At 35.7% G+C, this 18,716-nt stretch overlaps 1 protein-coding gene across 2 annotated transcripts in view; it reads right to left on the bottom strand.

Moving 5' to 3' along the window:
• Positions 1–18,716, bottom strand: part of DOCK4 (dedicator of cytokinesis 4) — a 238,741-nt gene that overhangs the window by 11,482 nt on the left and 208,543 nt on the right. The window contains exons 36-49 of one of the 2 annotated variants that reach the window (XM_042815926.1): positions 18,340–18,488; positions 17,135–17,221; positions 15,884–15,988; positions 13,972–14,113; positions 13,142–13,308; positions 12,325–12,411; positions 10,538–10,714; positions 7,202–7,285; positions 5,275–5,394; positions 4,269–4,390; positions 3,883–4,003; positions 3,291–3,372; positions 2,958–3,067; positions 1,723–1,890 (exon numbers count right to left, since the gene is read on the bottom strand). In XM_042815926.1, the coding sequence (XP_042671860.1) occupies positions 1,723–1,890; positions 2,958–3,067; positions 3,291–3,372; positions 3,883–4,003; positions 4,269–4,390; positions 5,275–5,394; positions 7,202–7,285; positions 10,538–10,714; positions 12,325–12,411; positions 13,142–13,308; positions 13,972–14,113; positions 15,884–15,988; positions 17,135–17,221; positions 18,340–18,488 (1,721 nt within the window). The remainder of the gene's footprint in view (positions 1–1,722; positions 1,891–2,957; positions 3,068–3,290; positions 3,373–3,882; positions 4,004–4,268; positions 4,391–5,274; positions 5,395–7,201; positions 7,286–10,537; positions 10,715–12,324; positions 12,412–13,141; positions 13,309–13,971; positions 14,114–15,883; positions 15,989–17,134; positions 17,222–18,339; positions 18,489–18,716) is intronic. The other variant, XM_042815927.1, reaches the window with a different exon arrangement.

Below are 18,716 nucleotides of genomic sequence, written 5' to 3'. Positions count from 1 at the left end.
TATTTCCAATGCTAACCTTTTTCTACCAGTATCACTCTTGCTTCTCTTCCGGAAAAGACCTGATCAAAGTCTCTTCTTCTTTCTTTTTGGGTTGATTTTAAGAAATAATCACAGTAAATTTATGAAATGATTTTATAATTCCACCAATTATTTCTTTTGGCAACATTCAAATTATCAGTGGGTCACTATTTTATCTTGACAATAGGAACAAACAAAATATAGTCAATCCCACAAGTAATTCAGATGTACAGTCCAAAGGAAACAAGAACAGAGGAAACATTACGTCATTTTTTTAAAAGATAAAGTGAGGCAATATGTGAAATCCAAATCTGTAAATCTCTATTCTCTTATCTCCTCCCCGTGTTCACAGAGCAAAGTCATTGAGACATGATGCTATGGTTCCACACAATGGCAAATCCTGCTGCAGAGCAATCATCATGGATCTAACACATTGCAGCTCTGTGTTACAGAATGAGGGACAGATACTTAGCCAATCCTACTTGATTTAAAACACTTCATATGAGAATGAGTCAGTAGATTTTGAGTAGACTGGGTTTGCTGTCTTGCTGTACTAATCATACTGGATCAGGCATAATCTGTTTTCCCAGAGCTACCATTAAACTGAGGTGACGTAACTACATATTTACTGGTAGAAAATGTGATCATATATTCCTGCCTGATTTGGACCAAATGTTCACTGCATAGAGATTCTGTGGGATATTAGGACCTGGTGGGCAAGTGTGGTGATGTTTCTGAAATCTCTTATGTTGTGAAGGTCAAGAGCAGAAGCTGAAAAAGCAACTGAAATTGGAGAAGCTAAAAGAGGCAAAAAGCTTCATGATTTACAGAGATATGAGGACGTATTGAAACAGTGGAATATAAAACCATACAGAAGAGCAAGAGCAATCACAGGATATTTAATGAAACTCAAGAGAATCAAAAACATGAAAGCCAAAATGCTCCACTAAGAAGTAAAGCACAAAAACTAAGAAGAAGTAAAGCACAAAAACTAAAAGAACCAGTCAGCAACAAGAGACATCCACTCTCAGCTTATGGGAGGAGCTAGAGACACACCATACAACTGCTCAGCCAGAGATCAAAAAGCAATCACAAACAGATGGTGACCAAACACAGCTGTACATAGATGACCTTGAGCAGCAATTTCAATGAAGAGATCAGATGAAGTACTGCTGTGGTATGGTTCTATGCAATCCATCAAACTTCCTTAAAAGACAGAGATGGATTTGGACTTGAAAAACATTAATTTTGCCTGTGCATCTCATTCTTCCAGGTTGAAATCTATTGTGAACCTTGCATTCATTAAGCTAAAGACCTTCATAAATGGGTGATCTTTTTCGTGTGACTGTAGTGTGAAGCTCTAACCAAGACTGTAAAAGTTAACTTGTGTTAGAATAAAAGCAGAAAGCATGATTTAAAACTTAACCATCTAAATTCTGACAAGAGTTCCAGGTATTCTTAAGACATATCTCCTTACAGTTGTTCTTTGAGGATTTCTTTTTTCCATCTTCCTCATGAGGCAGAGAATCAGAACTTGCCTTCTGATCACAGTTCATTTTTAATGCTCAGAAAACAGAGCATCAGAGAAATTGCACCTTTTCCCAGAAAGATACATCCTCATTCACAGTTATAAGGGTAAAACTGTCAGACCTTCTCATCTTTGAAACATGCTTCACTGTACAAGCAAGATAATTTTCTACTTACCCTCTCTTGGGACACTGAGGGTAGAGACAGATTGGGAGATTTTGCTGCCAGGCGAGTCTCTGATTGCGTGGAGGCTGGGCATACATGCTCCTCAGCCTCCCTTATCGAATCTCGGGTGGAGTGGGAAACAGAAGCCGCATTCCACTTGGCAAAGCAAGAGTTTGCAGTCTGGGAGCAAAAATGGGATAATTTTTCTTTGCGGCAAGCTGTAAAACCGCATTATTTAAAGAACACCTCCTGATCTTTCCTGTATGTTGGTTTGGCTCCACAACTAGTGAGAAAGTGCCCAGTTGATATACCAGCAATTACTGACACTGTTGTTAAGTCTGGCTCAGCTTTAATAATAATTCTTAAGCCCTCAGGTAACAGCAAGAGGACTTCAACAGAAAGGAAGAAGTAGTTAAATCAAGAGCCAATTCAATAACTGAAGAAGAAAGAGACAAGAATACAATAACTGCAGAGAAACCAGAAATCCAATTCTAAAATTCTATCAAAGTCAAAACTTGTGGTGGAAATGAGAACTACTGCTGAAAAGAGGGCCTTTCACAAGATACTTATGTTTTCTTCTTTCTCAGCTTCAGCAAGATGTGCATAGTGTGATACTGTGGATTGAAACAACATCTATAGAAAAGGAAAACACTTTAGGAAAACAGGTCCATTCAGAAGAAAAGATGAAATAAGGATTCAAAACTGCCTAGCTTACCAAGCCCATTTTGCATTTCAGATAACTGGAAAAGATTTGAATTTTATATAGACCTATGTACCAGTAATTTTAAGATAAGGACTCAACTTATTATTTCCTCTGGAGTAACAAAACACCATTCTTTTCCAAAACTCTGCTGACAACAGAAATTGCCACATGGAGTGGGTTACGAGCTCACAGTGGCTAGGATTATCTATTTCAGAAGAAACTGAGGGAAGTTCCCAGTTTTTCTTCTTCCCCAGATTGAGCAAACACTGCTGTTTCAGTCAATCAGGATATGCCGGTCTTTCTGCAATGAGTAAATATCAAAACTAGATCTCAATCTTAAAAAGGAAGCAGAAATGTAACCAAATACAGTATATTCTTTTCACATCTCTTTTGTGTGTGCGTTTGTGTGTGTATTAAGAAGGTATCTGCTTATAGAAACCGAAATACTGAAAATTAACAGCACTGTGCAGACAGTGAAACTGCTCAAAGTTCAACAAGTGCCTTTATCATCTTTTTAACTAGAGTTAAGCAGTTATCTTCCTACCTGCGAGGCTTCCAAAGAAGTAGGGTAGATGGCACTGCAGGGTCGCTCTCTGGGAGACAGGCAAGAGTTTTCTCGGGAATGCTTGTGTTTGTCAGATAACAGAGGAGAGGCTAGAACATAAATGTGTCAAGTGATTTCACACTGAAATTCAGTCATCTCAATTCTATAAGACTATTTACGACAAAGAAATCCTCAGCCACTACTAATGCTCATTCTTGAAAAAAAAAAAGGGCTAAATTTGATGTCTGCTGACATCATGCAAAAATTATCTAAAGATTCAGCTGTGAAACAGATCAATAATCATTTAATTCAGTTTACCACGGGAGGACTGACCTCTTGCACTGGATGGAGCAGAACTGGTCACATTAGGTGAAGCAGAATGAGTAGAGCTCAAACTTGAGGTAGATGGACTTGGCTGTGTAAAGAAAAGATAGTGTGGTTACTACATCATACTTACTAGTTTGGAAAGAAAAATTTTAAATATATTTCACTCAAACTTTTTTTTTTTAATAATTGTAAAACAAAGAACTAATAATTTGTTATTGATTTCTCAGCAAAACAGTGTAGAACACATTTCCTGTAACTAGACAAAAAGCTTTAGTAGAGTATCAAGTAGAAATACAATTAATACATTAACATAATTACATCAGTGTGATTGCTGAACAGAAAAGTCTAGGTAAAGTCAGATAATTTTGCATAGCACATTGAATTCGTCAAAAATTCTTACTTGAAGTTTGGAAGAAACTTTTACATAAAAATTGTTCTTTGTAAGTCAAGGAGGCTAACAGCCCATTTAAATATTTGTTTTTAGAATGTATCGGCAGTAACTTTTAGATTTCTGAATGAACTAACAGAAGCATTAATTTAGTAAATAACTTCACAAGAAAAAAAAAAAAGTAGTTTGAAGAATCTTAGTAATTTGTACCTGCATGTTAAAAACTTCATCAGAGCTTTCTGACTGCCCAGTGATATTGCTGACTTCAGCGGAAGCTTGGGATGACAGTGATGAGGATGAATACCGATTGACAGCTGGGTAACTCAAAGGACTATTTTAAAAATAGTGAAACACAAAATGATTTACTCTAATTGTCAATTATAATTTTTCATGTGAAAACAATACATGTTATTGATCTCCACAATTTAATCTAAATTTTCTAAAGAGGAAGAAGAGGGAAAAAAAGACAGAAGCAGCTATTCATACGTGAAGATACTTCAGTCTGACTTTAGAGAAAGCACACACACAATAAAAGTATTCTATGGATCATCTTCCACGAGTAAAAAAATCTATCAATTTCTAGTAATTTAACTTGCCTGCGTCGTGGTATTACCCGAGCACCATCTGGACTCATAGAAACAGGTACTGAGTTTCGACAGACACGAGGACTTCCATTTGGAAAATGGATAGGGCTAGCTTGTACACAGGCAGAATATTCCTGCAAGTTGTTAAAAGAAGATTAATTAAAATGAACATTTTATTGAGTAGTTATATCTGCATTTTATCCTGCTAAGAAGTACTTGAGGGGCCTGGTGGATGAAAAGCTGTACATGAGCCAGCAGTGTGCACTTGCATCTCAGAGGCCAACAGTATCAAAAGAGGGGTGACCAGCAGGGCAAGGGAGATGATTGTCCACTTCTGCTCTGCCCTCATGGAGTCCCACCAGGAGTACTGCTTTCAGGGCTTTCAGCACAAGAAAGGCAGAGGCCATGAAGATGATCAGAGGGCTGGAGCACCTCTCTAGAAGAAAGGCTGAGGGAGCTGGGCTTGGAGAAGAGAAGACTCCAGGGAGACCTCACTGTGGCCTTCCAGAACTTAGAGGGAGCTTATAAGCACAAAGGAGGCCAACTTTTTACATGGTCTAACAGTAATAGGACAAGGGAGATTTAGGTTAGGTGTTACAAAGAAATTCTTCAGTCAGAGGGTTTGGAACTGGGAGGTTTTTGAGGTCCCTTCCAGTCCAAACCATTCTTTTAGATTAGCCTCATCATTAGAAAAAAAATAGTTTAACTTTTTGCTGATGATACTTTCCCTGAAGTCAAATATGATTATCTAGCGGTAGGTGCCCTGTTCAATGCAGTGGAGTTGGACTAGATGACCTATAATGGTCCCTTCCAATTCTAAGAATTCTATGATTCTATGATTTTTCTCTTACTGCATGGAAAGTGAATTAACTTTCCCTATGCTCTGTGATACTGTAATTCTGTAAGATGTAATGTGGACAAATAACCAAAAGATGTCACTATTTGTTGCTTAGGAAAATTAACCACTGTTACCGTGGCTAGACTGTCTTCTGGTTCATCTGTGCACCCACTCATATACCTGTATTCCCAAGCTAGACTTCATCACAAAGAACTGATCCACCAGCTTTTTGTGCAAAGGCCTCATGTCCTGGGGCACAAACTTCTCATGCACAGCTAAGCCAAACTCCAGAATTTGGGCCTGTAGGAGAGTCAGGAGGAAAAAGAAGAAAAAATACATTTTAGATCTCTTTTCTTTACACTTCTATCTCTGAACAACCCAGAGAGTATCTTAGGAATCCAAACAAGCAACAAAAAAAACATAACTAAAACGCATATTAAAATAATTTGTTTGCATCCCTGAGAGACCTATAATCAAAGCAGATCTAAAAGTCTGAGACGAAAATCAGTGACACACATATGGTACTTCTCATTTTACTTGGGCAGCCCTGCCCACAGCAGGGGGTTGGATGTTTCTATGATTATATGAATTGACAACCTCTGAGTTATAAATTAAAAGAGTTAGCGATATTAACCTGTAACTTGAAAAACACTGGAATGTAACATTAATATATATTACCTAATTTAAAATGAGCTCAGTGAGTTTGCTTTTGTTTATACTATGAATATCTGTGCCTTCGTCTGATCTGACCAAAAGATATCACTAATATCACTACTCTGACCAAAAAAACAAAAAAATGGAAATTCCATCTTGCTAAATTCCAATACTCTGAACTTTTTATCCTAATCTGGCAAGAAAGCTTGACATTTCAACATGCTGCATAGAGTACAGATAGGTAAAAGTCAGTTAAAAGAGCTGAAATGCTATGATAAATTGATCAAAATAATTTGTTTCAGCATTTCCAGCCTTCTTATGCATAATTCCCCTGTTGGATAGTCTGCCAATAATCTGTATACTTATAAGCACAAAGTATAAAGACACAAAGACTGAATTATAATGGTTAGGTCTCTGCATCCTGACATTTTCTGAGGGATAGAGAAGATGGAAACATTCTCCTTTCATGTCTCCCAGTGAAAAATTCTAAATCTTTTCCTTTGGTTTATTCATTGTCTCTTAAAAAGAGACTATTTTAAGTTTAATCATTTGGCTTATTGCATAAGCAAATCAATATCTGGGGATAATTTTATAATCATCTTGCTTTGCTGAAACAAATGTAAACAAAGAGTAAAATAAATAATAATTCAGAAACCCAGTGACTGTTTTATAACATAATCAAATTCTAGAACCTGATTCATACGCAGTTCATTTATTTTTAATTTCAAAAATTTTGGTAGTGAATTTTACAGGAATATTCGTAATGTCAGGACTACAATAAATAGGAAAACGAAGAAATAACAGAATAATTATGTAGTGCATAAAAATTCAATTCTGTGATTATATCACCTGGTGTTTATTTTAGTGCCTAACCAGACAGGCAATTGTTGTTAGTGCTATTAGATATCTTACACTGTGTGTGCGTTCTCATATACTAAACACTATAGTAAAAATGATGTTTGTTCTGTCCTAGTGGTAAAATGCAATGTACAAATATTTGTTTAAGCCAAACCATTTGCTGAGAATACTGTTTATTCTGTAGTAGTACTAAAATACATTGTGCAAATATTTGCATATGATCAGCACTGTACAAAAATTTGCCTCTTGTTCGACTTTTAATTTATAATAGTTTGAAGTGTTTAAGAGGGACAGAAAGAACTAGGGAGAATATATTAACATGATCTGGAAACATGCTTATATACGAAGCTTCTGTCTATTTGCAAACTAATTCAGAAAATACTAGAGACTACTAAGCAGTTAGTAACCTGTGCAACCTGATGTAGTGAGCTTACTTTGGCAGGGGGGTTGGACTCTATGATCTCTGGAGATCCCTTCCAACCCCTACAGTTCTGTGATTCTGTAACCTCTGAAATTTTGTACTTTATTTTGGGACACATCATTTCAGCTAGAACAGCTGAGAGGGTGACCTAGCCAGGATTTTTCACCACTTTACCTGCTCAAGCATCAGCTCCCTCAAGCGTGTAATCTTCTCTCCATCTTCTGGATGGTTCAAAACATATTCTTTGACAAAGAATGCCTAAATTAAAACAACAAAAAACCAAAAACAAACAAACAAAAAAATCACAAAATAACAAAGCAAGTAGAAACAAATCTAGTTTTTTGTTTTTTGTTTTTGTTTTTTAACCAACAGTTTCTTCATTGTATTTTTGAAACAAAAGCTCTTTTTGCAACGCTAAACAAGTGGTTTTTCATTTCCACACTGGTGGAGAATACAAATGAATAAAATGGAGCCCTTCTTGAAGTCGAATTCAACCAGTTGTTCAATATCCTGGACAGATCCTGAATCAAATCTGGAAACTGGCAAATCACAGATGAAATGAAGCAAAGATTACCTTAAATAAATATCTCTCTCCCACTGATTGTGAACTAGGAGTTTCAAATAATTGCAAAGAGTTAGAGAAGCCTTTTCATACTAGGAGATTTGCTATCATTTAAATACAAAGATACCGCAAGGACAGCATGGAATTGTAAGCTACTATATGTATCAAAACCATGCCAGTATTGTGAGAGCATTTCTCACAGTATCCTATACACTCTTACAATTAATATTTGAAAGAACTCATGATGATATTGATTTCAGAAAGCCACACTTTTTCACTTCAGGAGCATCTGACAAACAATACTTGAGTGTGTTACATGACTTTCCATCCCACTTCTAGTGCTCTAATTGTACCAGTCATAATACCCTGAAATCATTTTTATCTACCAGCCATGGCCTGGATATAGCAGTCACTTTTTTGTTCACACTTGCATTTTAGCATGGTACCTATCCTATCCCGCAAGGGGACTGTACTCAATTTACAACTCTGCTTAGCTCTATTCCATATAGAAAATACCCAGCAGCTCATTTGAGAGATTTACAGACTTTCTCAGATGTGCCTTTGTCACAGAAGATCCCCATTTACATACACAGTTTTCTCTCCATAGAGTTGAGAGGATAATAGTGGCTGCTTTGTGCTGTTTCCCACTTGTCTTAGTGATTCACTCGTATAGCCTTTACAAGGCCCTCCAACCAATTTCAGCTATTAAAATTTATGCTGTGCATAATGATTTGTAAATATAGGCAACAGTGGAGCTGGAGATTAAAATACCCCTTTCTCTGACAGTTCCAAAATTTCATGCTGTGGCAACTCATGAGACCTGTCTAGAAAATGCTGATACTGTAGCAAAGAATATTTATTTTACATGGCTCTCTCACTGCAGATAAGTCAGTTTGAAGTCTTATAGGTTTAAATTGCAAAAAGGAGCCCTCTGATACTGCTTGCTAAATTCTCATATCCCAAACTTCTGACAGCTGCTTTATTTCCCCCTCATCTGAAAATCTTGATGTGTTTTCAATATTGAGCAGGTGGTATCCCAGTAGTTTTGGGCTGAGAAGAACTGCAAGAACTGTAGAATGAGTCAGAGATGTAATAATTTCAGCAAAATCCCCAGTATTTTAAGAGGAAAAAAATAATCAGAATTCAATTAAATCTAGTAAGTCTTGGAGCCCATGTTTTCCAATAATGAAACATGAAAGTGCTTCTACTCAGTTCCAAGCACATGCAAAGTAATTAAAAGAAAAATACGTTATAGCACAAAGTGCAGTGTAAGAGGTGTTAGTTAATGAGCACAAAACATACTTCATGCTTTTTAGCATAAAGCATACAGAAAGATATTGCATAAGAGCTACCACTTCTCTAGATTTTCCTAGGAAGTACTAAAAGCAGTGAATGAAAGGGTAGCTCTAATATCAGCCAAGTTACTGCACAATTGGAGACAACCCCTTTTTATTATCAGGAGAAAAGACGGGGAAGAAAAAAAGCAGAATCAAGAAGGTAGCAGTTGACCAAAAGGGATTATTTGCTGGATCTTTTACTTTTTTAAACTGGGAAAGTTGCCAAAAGGGAAATAAAGTATCTGTAAAGACACAGTCACCTCACGACCACATATTTGGTGAAACATATATGTTGTAATGTCCTATCTTAGATGCACAGCCAAAGAGAGAGAAGAGGGGGGTACAGGACAAAGGGGAATAAAAAGCTACAAATGAAGACTATCTAGGAGACAAAGAATTGTAGCTAAGAACAGTAAAAAGAATGGAATGAGCTAGAACCTTCAGTATGCTCCTGAATAATGGAGAACTATGCAGACACGTCTAGCCAGCTCAGATGAAATTCATCTATAGTGCTAATTCAAATTGTCAAACTATGTCAGACATAGCTCTGACATGTCTATATTGCTCCAGCAACTCCATCTGCAGTGCTTTGTTTTGCTAAATAAGCTTTGTTGTCAGTTTTCTTTAAAGGCAGCTGGGAGACACCAAATATAGTATTTCTTTACCTTAGCTCCACAGCTTTCATAAATGCTGCAGTATTAACGACAGTTTCTAACACCATAGCAGAATGAATCTCTTGTAGTTTAACTCAAATGCAGCTTTATCAAATTTACTTCTGCTGAATGAACAACAAATTTTACAGCCTTTAAGACAAGCGGGTGGTTATTCAACTTGAAATTTTCAGTGGAAAAGGCACAAGTAGCTAATTCAAGTATTTCAAATGACTACTGTGAAAAACTGTGAGATCAAGCCAGGCTGAGAAAAATAGCCCTCCTTTCTTTTTATTGCTATTTCAAAATCTCACGAGTTTGTGAAAATACAACATCCCCAAAATTTAAGCTTTTCTTAAGATGATTGAGAGATTATGATAACCAGGGGTCAAATCTAGCACTGAGATAGAAGTTTGGATATTTTACAAGTATAGCAGTTACAGCTCACTAGATTTTTCCAGAAAACAGTTCTCATCTAGAATATGGAAGGGCAGAAGAATAAGGATACAGAAAAATGATTCCATAAGATAAATATATTTGTTGTTATGAATTATTTCTCTTAAATCAGAACATCATCTCACAAAAGGAAATGTGCTGGTCAGCCAGAAGTATCTCCTTACTTGGGTTGGGTTGTACATATTACAGCAATATAGTTAGAACTGACTACTTCTTAAGAAAGATAATAAAGAAAAGCACTAACCACTAAAGAATACAAGGCGAATGTTACTGTTCTCATCACTGGAGTATATTTATGGCATTATCTGCAGCAAAACAGTTGTTCCCATAAAGCTATATATATTTAACATCAGCTCACACCTAAACTGCAATATAAATGCCATTAAATGTATAATTTATAATAGTTTCTATCCTCAATTCATACAGAATTTATCAGTTCAGAGAAATAATTAGAAAGAAACAGTCCTGTAAAAGATTTTTTATAAACACAACATAAATTGCTCACCTCTTGGTATCTAGTAACACCACCATTAACCGCTGCATCAATGACCCCATTTAGACACATTGTGAGAGGGTTAATGTTTTGCATCTGTCGAGTTTGACACTGACTGATCAGTGTTCTCAGTTGCTGGTTCTTATTTTCTAAGACTTCAATGGCATTCTCAAGGGGACTCATTTCCACCTGAAAGGGTGGTGAGGAAAATCAGTTAAAAGATGAACTATATTAAAGGTGATTTTTTTGTTGAATTCTAAACCTGAAAATAACATTATTCTGTGTTGTAGTATAACATGGCAGAAAGATTTGTTTTTCAACAAAACAAATATCTGAACAGAGAGACATCAGGTAATCAAGGGCCAAAGCAAAGAACCCTCTCTAGCAGGTTAATTATCTGACCCTGGGAGATTGCTCAGCATCTGCTACAAAACACATACTTCAGCATGTGGTGAAATTTGGGATGAGAAGTTTTTGTGAATTGTCCTTGGTAACTCTCCTTAATTAGGGGGGAGGTCAGAGACTGCTTCATTGCACTTAAGGACACAGAGCAAAGCTTAAGCATGGGCGAGGTAGTTCTCATACCCAACTTATAATATAGTCAACAGCTAGATGGTATGGATGAGAAGTTGGAATGTAAGCTTTGATGATAATCGAGTTACAGTCAAGGGCAATCATTGAACAGGATGTGCCTGTCTTCCAGAGCGTGAGGAAGCTCTACTCACTGTTGGCATGAACTGCAGGAAAAGCAAAAAGCAGAGAGATGGGAAGAGGGCCTGTAGTTGGCATAACTTACTAAAACATCAAAGCACAAATATGAGTCCTCATCTAGTACGTGCCCAGAAAAAAATATGAGGATTAGCTATAGGAAATGGTGACTATAATGGTAATACAGTAACTGGGGTGGTTCTTCTATATTCCAATTTCAGTGTAATAATTAGTTTGAAGGTCTGTGTAAGGTCTTTGTGGAAGTCAACTAACAAAATTTTGTGTCGCACACATTTATTTTTTTAATTTTTAACTAAATTACTTTTTTTTTGTTTTCTGCAAGACAGTTCAGTTTTACAACAGTAACCCTGTAATTAATGGGATTTTTGTTAAGAATAGCTTTAATAGGAAGGGAAGAAAATTACAGGTGTTTTGTTCTCTGGCTCAACAACTGACCAGTTTTTTCAGATATTTTTATACTATGAGCACTCCTTAGAATACATTTGGAAAGTATTTAAAGATTTTCGAAGAAAGAAAACAAGGAATGAGAAGAAATTACAATGTGTCAGTAAAAGATTGCTACATTAGACCCTATTCCTACAAGATCTGTGTAGGCATGCTTCCATGGGCACGCTGAGAAGTGACAATTTCAACAGAGCCCTAGGTAGAGATAGTGACATACCCACATGGCATTTATTACAGTACAGGGAATGGATAATACTTACATTTCAGGAATGCTAAAAGATACATTAAACTACAGATATTCTAAGTATTAAATTTTATGCTGAAAGAAGTAATTTGTTCACAATAAGTATTGCCTTTTACTGAGTTATGGCTGCCCATTATTGTTCATGGCTTCTTTTTTTCTCACCTGTTTAAATGAACCATAAATCTGGTTTCCTTGTAATACTTTATGGGATAAGAGAAACTGGACAACTCAAAATACTTTGTAAATAATTTTGTTGTAGTCGGCTTCAAAACTTGCACAAATAAATTACATCTGGCCAATTAATCTTAAGGTTGTTTTCCAATAAGGTATGGATGCAGAAGTAAAGCAACACAATACAGATTGCAATCAGTCTTATACTCACTACTTCACGTTTTTCCACTTCAAACCAACGAGAGATTCCAGGTAAACTCTGCACCAAGATCAGCGTAGTTCTCTCCACCCACAAGCTCTGCAATATACAAAATCAATTTATTTCCATAATTTACTTCTAGAAGTTTTTTGACTATTCCCAATTTTCTTTGTAAAAAAAATCCACTTAACAAACAGCATACATAAAGGAAAAAAAACAAACTAATATCCAGGAATCTATTGAAATGTCCGTTGCAGAAGCCTACGATTTTCACGTTTCTCAGAACTTTCTCAACTAAGCAGTCATTTCTGCCACTTTTCAACTCTTATACAGATGGTATTATTCTATATTATTATCTCTGAGACAAGCTGTAAGTTCAAAGGTACTTTTTAGTTTCTATGTCACAGGAATGGAACATTATGCTATATCTTAGTCAAAACTGTCATTCCTCTGCTCTCAGTGGAGGGAATTTTTGGTAATCCTATCTATACCACAGAAGATTAACTTAGCAGTGTTTACCTGTCTACCTTATAGGCTTCTCTGGAGAAGGCTGCTCTCCTTTCTGCAGTTCTGCCTTCGATGTATCATCAAAGTGAAAAAAAAAGCAGGTATTTTTTGCTCCCCCATCATCATATACAGAAAGACTTTGCAGCTCCTATATAACTATTACAGGAATTTTAACTAAAATGAAGAGTAAAAGAGTCAAATTTGACCTACCGTTTCCTTTAGAGAATTTGTCAGAACACACTCAGATCAATAACACAGCTGTAACTGATGTTTCAAATAAATCCTTAGGTCTTGTAGTTTGGGAAAGTGTGTGGTACTCTACCTTGAACTCATTCTCCTTGTCCTTGGTACCTTTGTGAAATGGCCTGTCATATCTGAATCGCCAGATGTGATTTACTTTGTAAAAACTCTTGATGTTATCTGGAATGCCATCTCTCTGCAGGACCTCTTGATTTTCTGGTATTGGTGTCACAGCGTAGATCTGCAAGTCTGTACGTAAAGAGTTAAGGCTATTCCACGTCACTGAAATTAGCAAAGCACATTGCCTCCTGAGATATGACAGAATAAAAATTGTTTTCAAAGTCTGTATCATTAAATGCTTCTAGAATACTAATGGCTTAGGAAATTAACTTCAGGCATTTTTTAATTATTTGGGACTTGTTTGGGTTTTTTTTGTTGTTTTTTGTTGTTGTTTTTTGTTTTGTTTTGTTTTGTTTTTGAAATCTCTTATTTAAAAAAAAAAAAAAAAGAGAGAGAGAGAAATAGAGCTACTTACATGTAATAGTATATGGAAGAAAAGAATTTAATTAAATATATTCTTATATACTGGATGTCATGCCATGCCAGCATTATATTTTATTGTAAGAACTTGAGCTATTGTAACTTGAACTGACACACCATTATCAAAGCAATGAGAGTTCCATGAGCATTTTTGGTTGAAGTAAGAATCTTAATAATCAAGAAATTTTGAACAAAACCAAGAATTATGTGAAAATAAATCTGAACAAAACAGAGTGAGTGGGACAAATTGCAGGGGACTTCTTACCTACCATTTAAGTGGAAGCTGATAGTTATTGAAATTGGTTACAGAGTTACCTACATTTTTTAAAAACTAGACAATTAAGTGGCATGGGTTTGTGATTATGCGGATACACTGTGCTTCTGCCTGAAAGATTGTCTCATCTGGTTGATTTGCATGTTGCATAGCAATGGCATGTGGGAACTCATTCAACATTCGCTGCTGGAAGGCCTCCAGTCTTTCGTAGTCATGTCCTCGGCAAACGAATTCCTTATTCTGAGAAAAAATATGAAAAAAAACAAGAGCAAATTATGCAAAAATGAATGGGTATCATTAAATAGATTTAAACACACAGTCTTAAATACACTTTAAGGGCAATTTTTACATCATTTTATCACGAAGAAGGAAAAAGATAAAAATCAAGAGGCCAGGAGAAAATAAGAAATCTAGATGAAGGAATATTTACTATATTCCATTGTTTTCCTGAAGCATGAACACAAGTTTTACATGAGCTTTCTGGATCTGAAGCACTCACTGTAACTTGTCCCCAACTGTGGTGCTGCTGATGTTTGAAATAAAGGAAATTACCATTTTTCTAAAAATAATATCTAATGAACTTTACTTTTACATCTATATTAGAAAACTCTCAAAAGTCATTACTAATGAGTTCTCCTGAAGCTGATTTAGATAGAAATTGTAGCTTTCCTTATAGTATCTTTACAAGGGACAGAAAGCACTGTAGTCTTCCATGGAAACTGCTATAAGAAACCTAATGCAATACTGCTAGTGTGCAACCAGAAATTAACATTTGAAAGCTTTCCTCTGAAGCTTTATTCTTTATTCCTTCAATGGCAAATATACCAGACTTTCTAATAAAAGTACAAACTGCTCAAATTGCTTTCCCTCCAAAAATTGAATCTAATGTAGTTAAGTTTTGAGGTGCTCCTTGTTGGTGCAGGAAGCATAAATATGTTCTTTACTAGTGTCATATATGTTTAACTTGGAAAATGCATCAGTACTTTCTGTGCAGATGTATAAGCAGTGAAAGACTTACAGGTCTGAAAATACAGCACTCCTGTACAGACTTTTTCCAGTACTTTTACTGTATTGGTTGAAGCAGTTTTTAGGAACATCAGACATTATATGCTTTCTAATTAACAATTTCAAATTGGTTTCTCCAGAAGACATATACAGACAACAACAAAAACTATGCCGACAAGACTGTTGTTCTATAAGGATTTAAATGGCCATGTTCATTCTATATTTACAATTTGCAATTTGCAACTTTCCCAGACACAAAGAAAAATTTGGCTTTTTAGGCCTCCTCTACACAGAGGTGGTTCCATCATCACTTATTTGAATTACTACAGAAAGGGGAGCTTGGATTATGACTGCAGTGGCTCCACAAATAAGATGGATTCTGTTCTCTTCCCAAGGTGACAGTCAATGCAGCTAAACCACTGCAGACTGTGGAAGAGGGGAACAGAATAACAAAAATAAAATTTTCAGGGGCACTTTGGTAGCTTCAGAATCTAAGATTAATGTTCAAGAGTAACTTCATATATCTTGTCAGCTTTACTATACTAATAAACAATGGAAGTCAGCATGCTGAATTTCCAACTCACTTTAAAAAGTGAGATTGAGAATGTAATTCCTTCAGTGCTGAGTTACTGATTGTCCAACTGCCAAATGACACTTCTTTGGATAGCTGCCATCTGAGCAGCCACCAGCAGAAACAGAACAATGGGAACAGGCTACCATGAAAAGAAGACAGCGATCAGTGGAATACTTCAGGTGCGTGGTTTCCAACACAAACTAAAATCTTAAGCCTATGTGGGACTCTAGAAGCCTATCATTTGTCTTTCTGTTAGATAAAACCTTTTCTTGCCCCTGATAACATGAGAATATCGTATTTACCACAGAGAATTCCCTGCTTCTCATAGAACTTATATGTGGTAGGATCAAATTCTCAGGTAGAGAAAGTAATTTTGAAAAACAGCACAAGTACCAGAATTACTCAATTTGGTTAATTTTCAATTCACTTACTCTCAAGAAGAATGGAAACTTTTTCCCATAAAATCCAACTCTGAAAAACTCTGGCTCCAAACGCTGTTGATCCATAATTTTATCATACAAAGATGCTTCCATCATCTGATTGAGATTGAAAAGAAATGCAATTAGTGTTCTTTGAAAACATATTTTTACCTTAAGCTGTCACGAAACACAAGGTGTTTTGATGCACTGCTCTGGAGTACTGCAATTGCAGTGTATCTCTGAGTAAAAGCAAGGAGCCATTTTCAAAACAGTCATGCTCAAATCATACCAGTTTCCAATGATTTCAGTATCTAACGTGAGTTTCTGGAAAAGTCTCATGATAGTAACTATATCACTTTAATCAATATATCCCATTTTTATTTTACTCAAAACATTAGCACAAAGTCATCTTTATGTCACAGTCTTTTTTTCTAATTATGAGATTTCACGAAAAAAATTCCCTGTTCATACTTTTTTTAATGCTTTGGAAAAAAAAAGCATGATGCCCATTTCAGCTCATGTAAAAAGCTATTTAATGTGTATGTGATATCTGCTGAGTTTATACAGCTATGAGAAATCCCCTAGTCCTCCTTTTTGGGTTAAAACTTAGGTGGCACAGATATAGTAGAAAGATACCTACTAATGCAAGCACAGAACTTATTAAATACAATTAATTAAATGTGCATAAATAATTTTGTTAATATGATGACAGCCATTTTTTTGTTCTTGCCTACAGCATTCTGCCATTGAATTATCTAAATACATATACAAAGTAAAGCAGATCATAAGGAGTGTTATAGTTATTGTATTGTGACTGTATCATAAAAGACTCCTTTTGTCTATATGAATTAAGCAGATCATATTTTTATGCAATATATAGATTAGCAAAGTTGTATGTTACTTGTTGCAAGCTGTTTGTTTCCAATTACAACTGCAAAGATATCAACTAAGGACTGCATAGAGCACATTCCTTGGACAAACGATAGGAAATCAACAAAACTGCATTGATAGATACAATATTTTTGCATGAGCATGTGTACAAAGGGAGTGCTGTACAGGTACAAACACTACAAGATCACTTCTTCTTACACTCTTCAGCTTACACTTCTTTCTATAATCTGTTACAGAAAACAAGTACAAGCTTTAAAAAAAAGTGTTTTCAAATGGAACAGTGGCAAACTTAGGTTTCCAGGTAACCTTTTACATTCCAAACGAAAAAAGCTTTTTGATCTATGATTGATGAAAAGTACTTAGGTACATTACCCTCATCTTGCTAAGGTTTCTGTAGTCATAGTAGCTCTCATACTGTTCAGCAATTTTCCTGCATAAAATAATGCCATTTTCCCAACACTGCAAGCAAGTAAAAGATGTTTAGTAATTTCACAACTGTTTGACAATTCATGACTTATTCGTGAAGTCTGTTCTTTCTACACCAGGTCATACTTCCAGTATGGAAATGAAAATAACTGAACATATTGTTCATTAGACATACAAATAGCTGTTAATACTGATGAATTATTTGTTGGATCTGTTTGGAGACTTACTTAATATATGATTCTTACAGGACAATCACTGCACAAGATATAAGTAATCATTTGTTTGATAATACTTTTAAGACTGATTCACTGATTCAAACGGATACGAACTTCACATTTTAAAATCTTAAATTTTAAAAATCTGTTCCTCTTAACATATCCTCCTTAATTTTTCTTGTTTGGAATATTTTATTGCACAATATGATTAAAACTATAAACTGATCAGAGAATTTTCTGGGAAAAAAACAATCATCAACTTCACTTTAAAAACATTTCCAAGACTTATACTACCTATATTATCATATACCTATACTATAGGTATTATAGAATATATATTATACTACCTATGCAAAATTGCACTGAATTGCCTATTCATCCCTGAGATAAATAATCACACAAAGGGTATATAAAATTTTAAACTACAGGATAATTGCTCTTGCATAATTCAGAATAAGCATTCTCAGAGATGACAATGAACTGTGACCTCCCCAAAATGCTCTCCTTTTAGAGATTCTGCAGTTGATATTCAAAATGACACATTGCAATTTAGGAGATGCAAACAGATCTTATAATCCAGACGCTTGGAATGTTATTCCTCACTTGGTCACTCAGTGAATTGTATAAGGTTCTTTTGCTGTAGGCCTCATTTTCACCACCTTTAAAATGGGGAGAAATTATAACATCTTTTACAAAGTCCTTCGATACTTGCAAAGAGATCTGCTACACAAGTGGAAATTATTCTCACATTTAAGTGTGGGAGATTTCTAGGATACAAACAGAATTAGAAGGAACCTACTGTGTCGCTAAGTAACTGCTTAATCAGGCAGTGACAAATACTTCCCCTCTGTATTAGAAAATGCAAAACTAGAAGTAAGTCATGGGGTGAATTAACTACCCTTTCTAGATTTACTCAGTAAAATAGGACTATTTTACCTTTCCCCTATCGAAGTTTTGAATGATAGTCAGATGGAGATACTCTTTTCGTTGCCATTCTGTTTGCATGGGGTAGTTCAGAAATTCTCTCAGGGGCCGATCAGACCACTCCAACAGCTCATCGTAAAGCAAGAGCGTGTAGGCAGCCTCTGCAAGACAAATTACACCACAATGCATATGAACACCAAGCAAACAAGACACAGAGAAAGTGCATGATAATGTGAATACTCTTACTGAGATACACCATTTTGAAGGAAAACTGTATTGTGACGTATTTGAAGTAATAAAACCAGTGGTAGTGTTGATTTTTGGACATTCTTAAGCTGCCCACTGAACTTCTTTTACTGCAGATTTAGTAACAGACCTCATATATGCTG

The sequence above is a fragment of the Centrocercus urophasianus genome, unplaced genomic scaffold, assembly GCF_019232065.1.
Source record: "Centrocercus urophasianus isolate 14NV4802_14NV808 unplaced genomic scaffold, USGS_Curo_1.0 seq_15, whole genome shotgun sequence".
In the NCBI taxonomy this organism is placed as follows: Eukaryota; Metazoa; Chordata; class Aves; order Galliformes; family Phasianidae; genus Centrocercus; species Centrocercus urophasianus.
The sequence above is the reverse complement of the archived record's forward strand: the minus strand, read 5'-3'. Positions and strand labels throughout refer to the sequence as shown.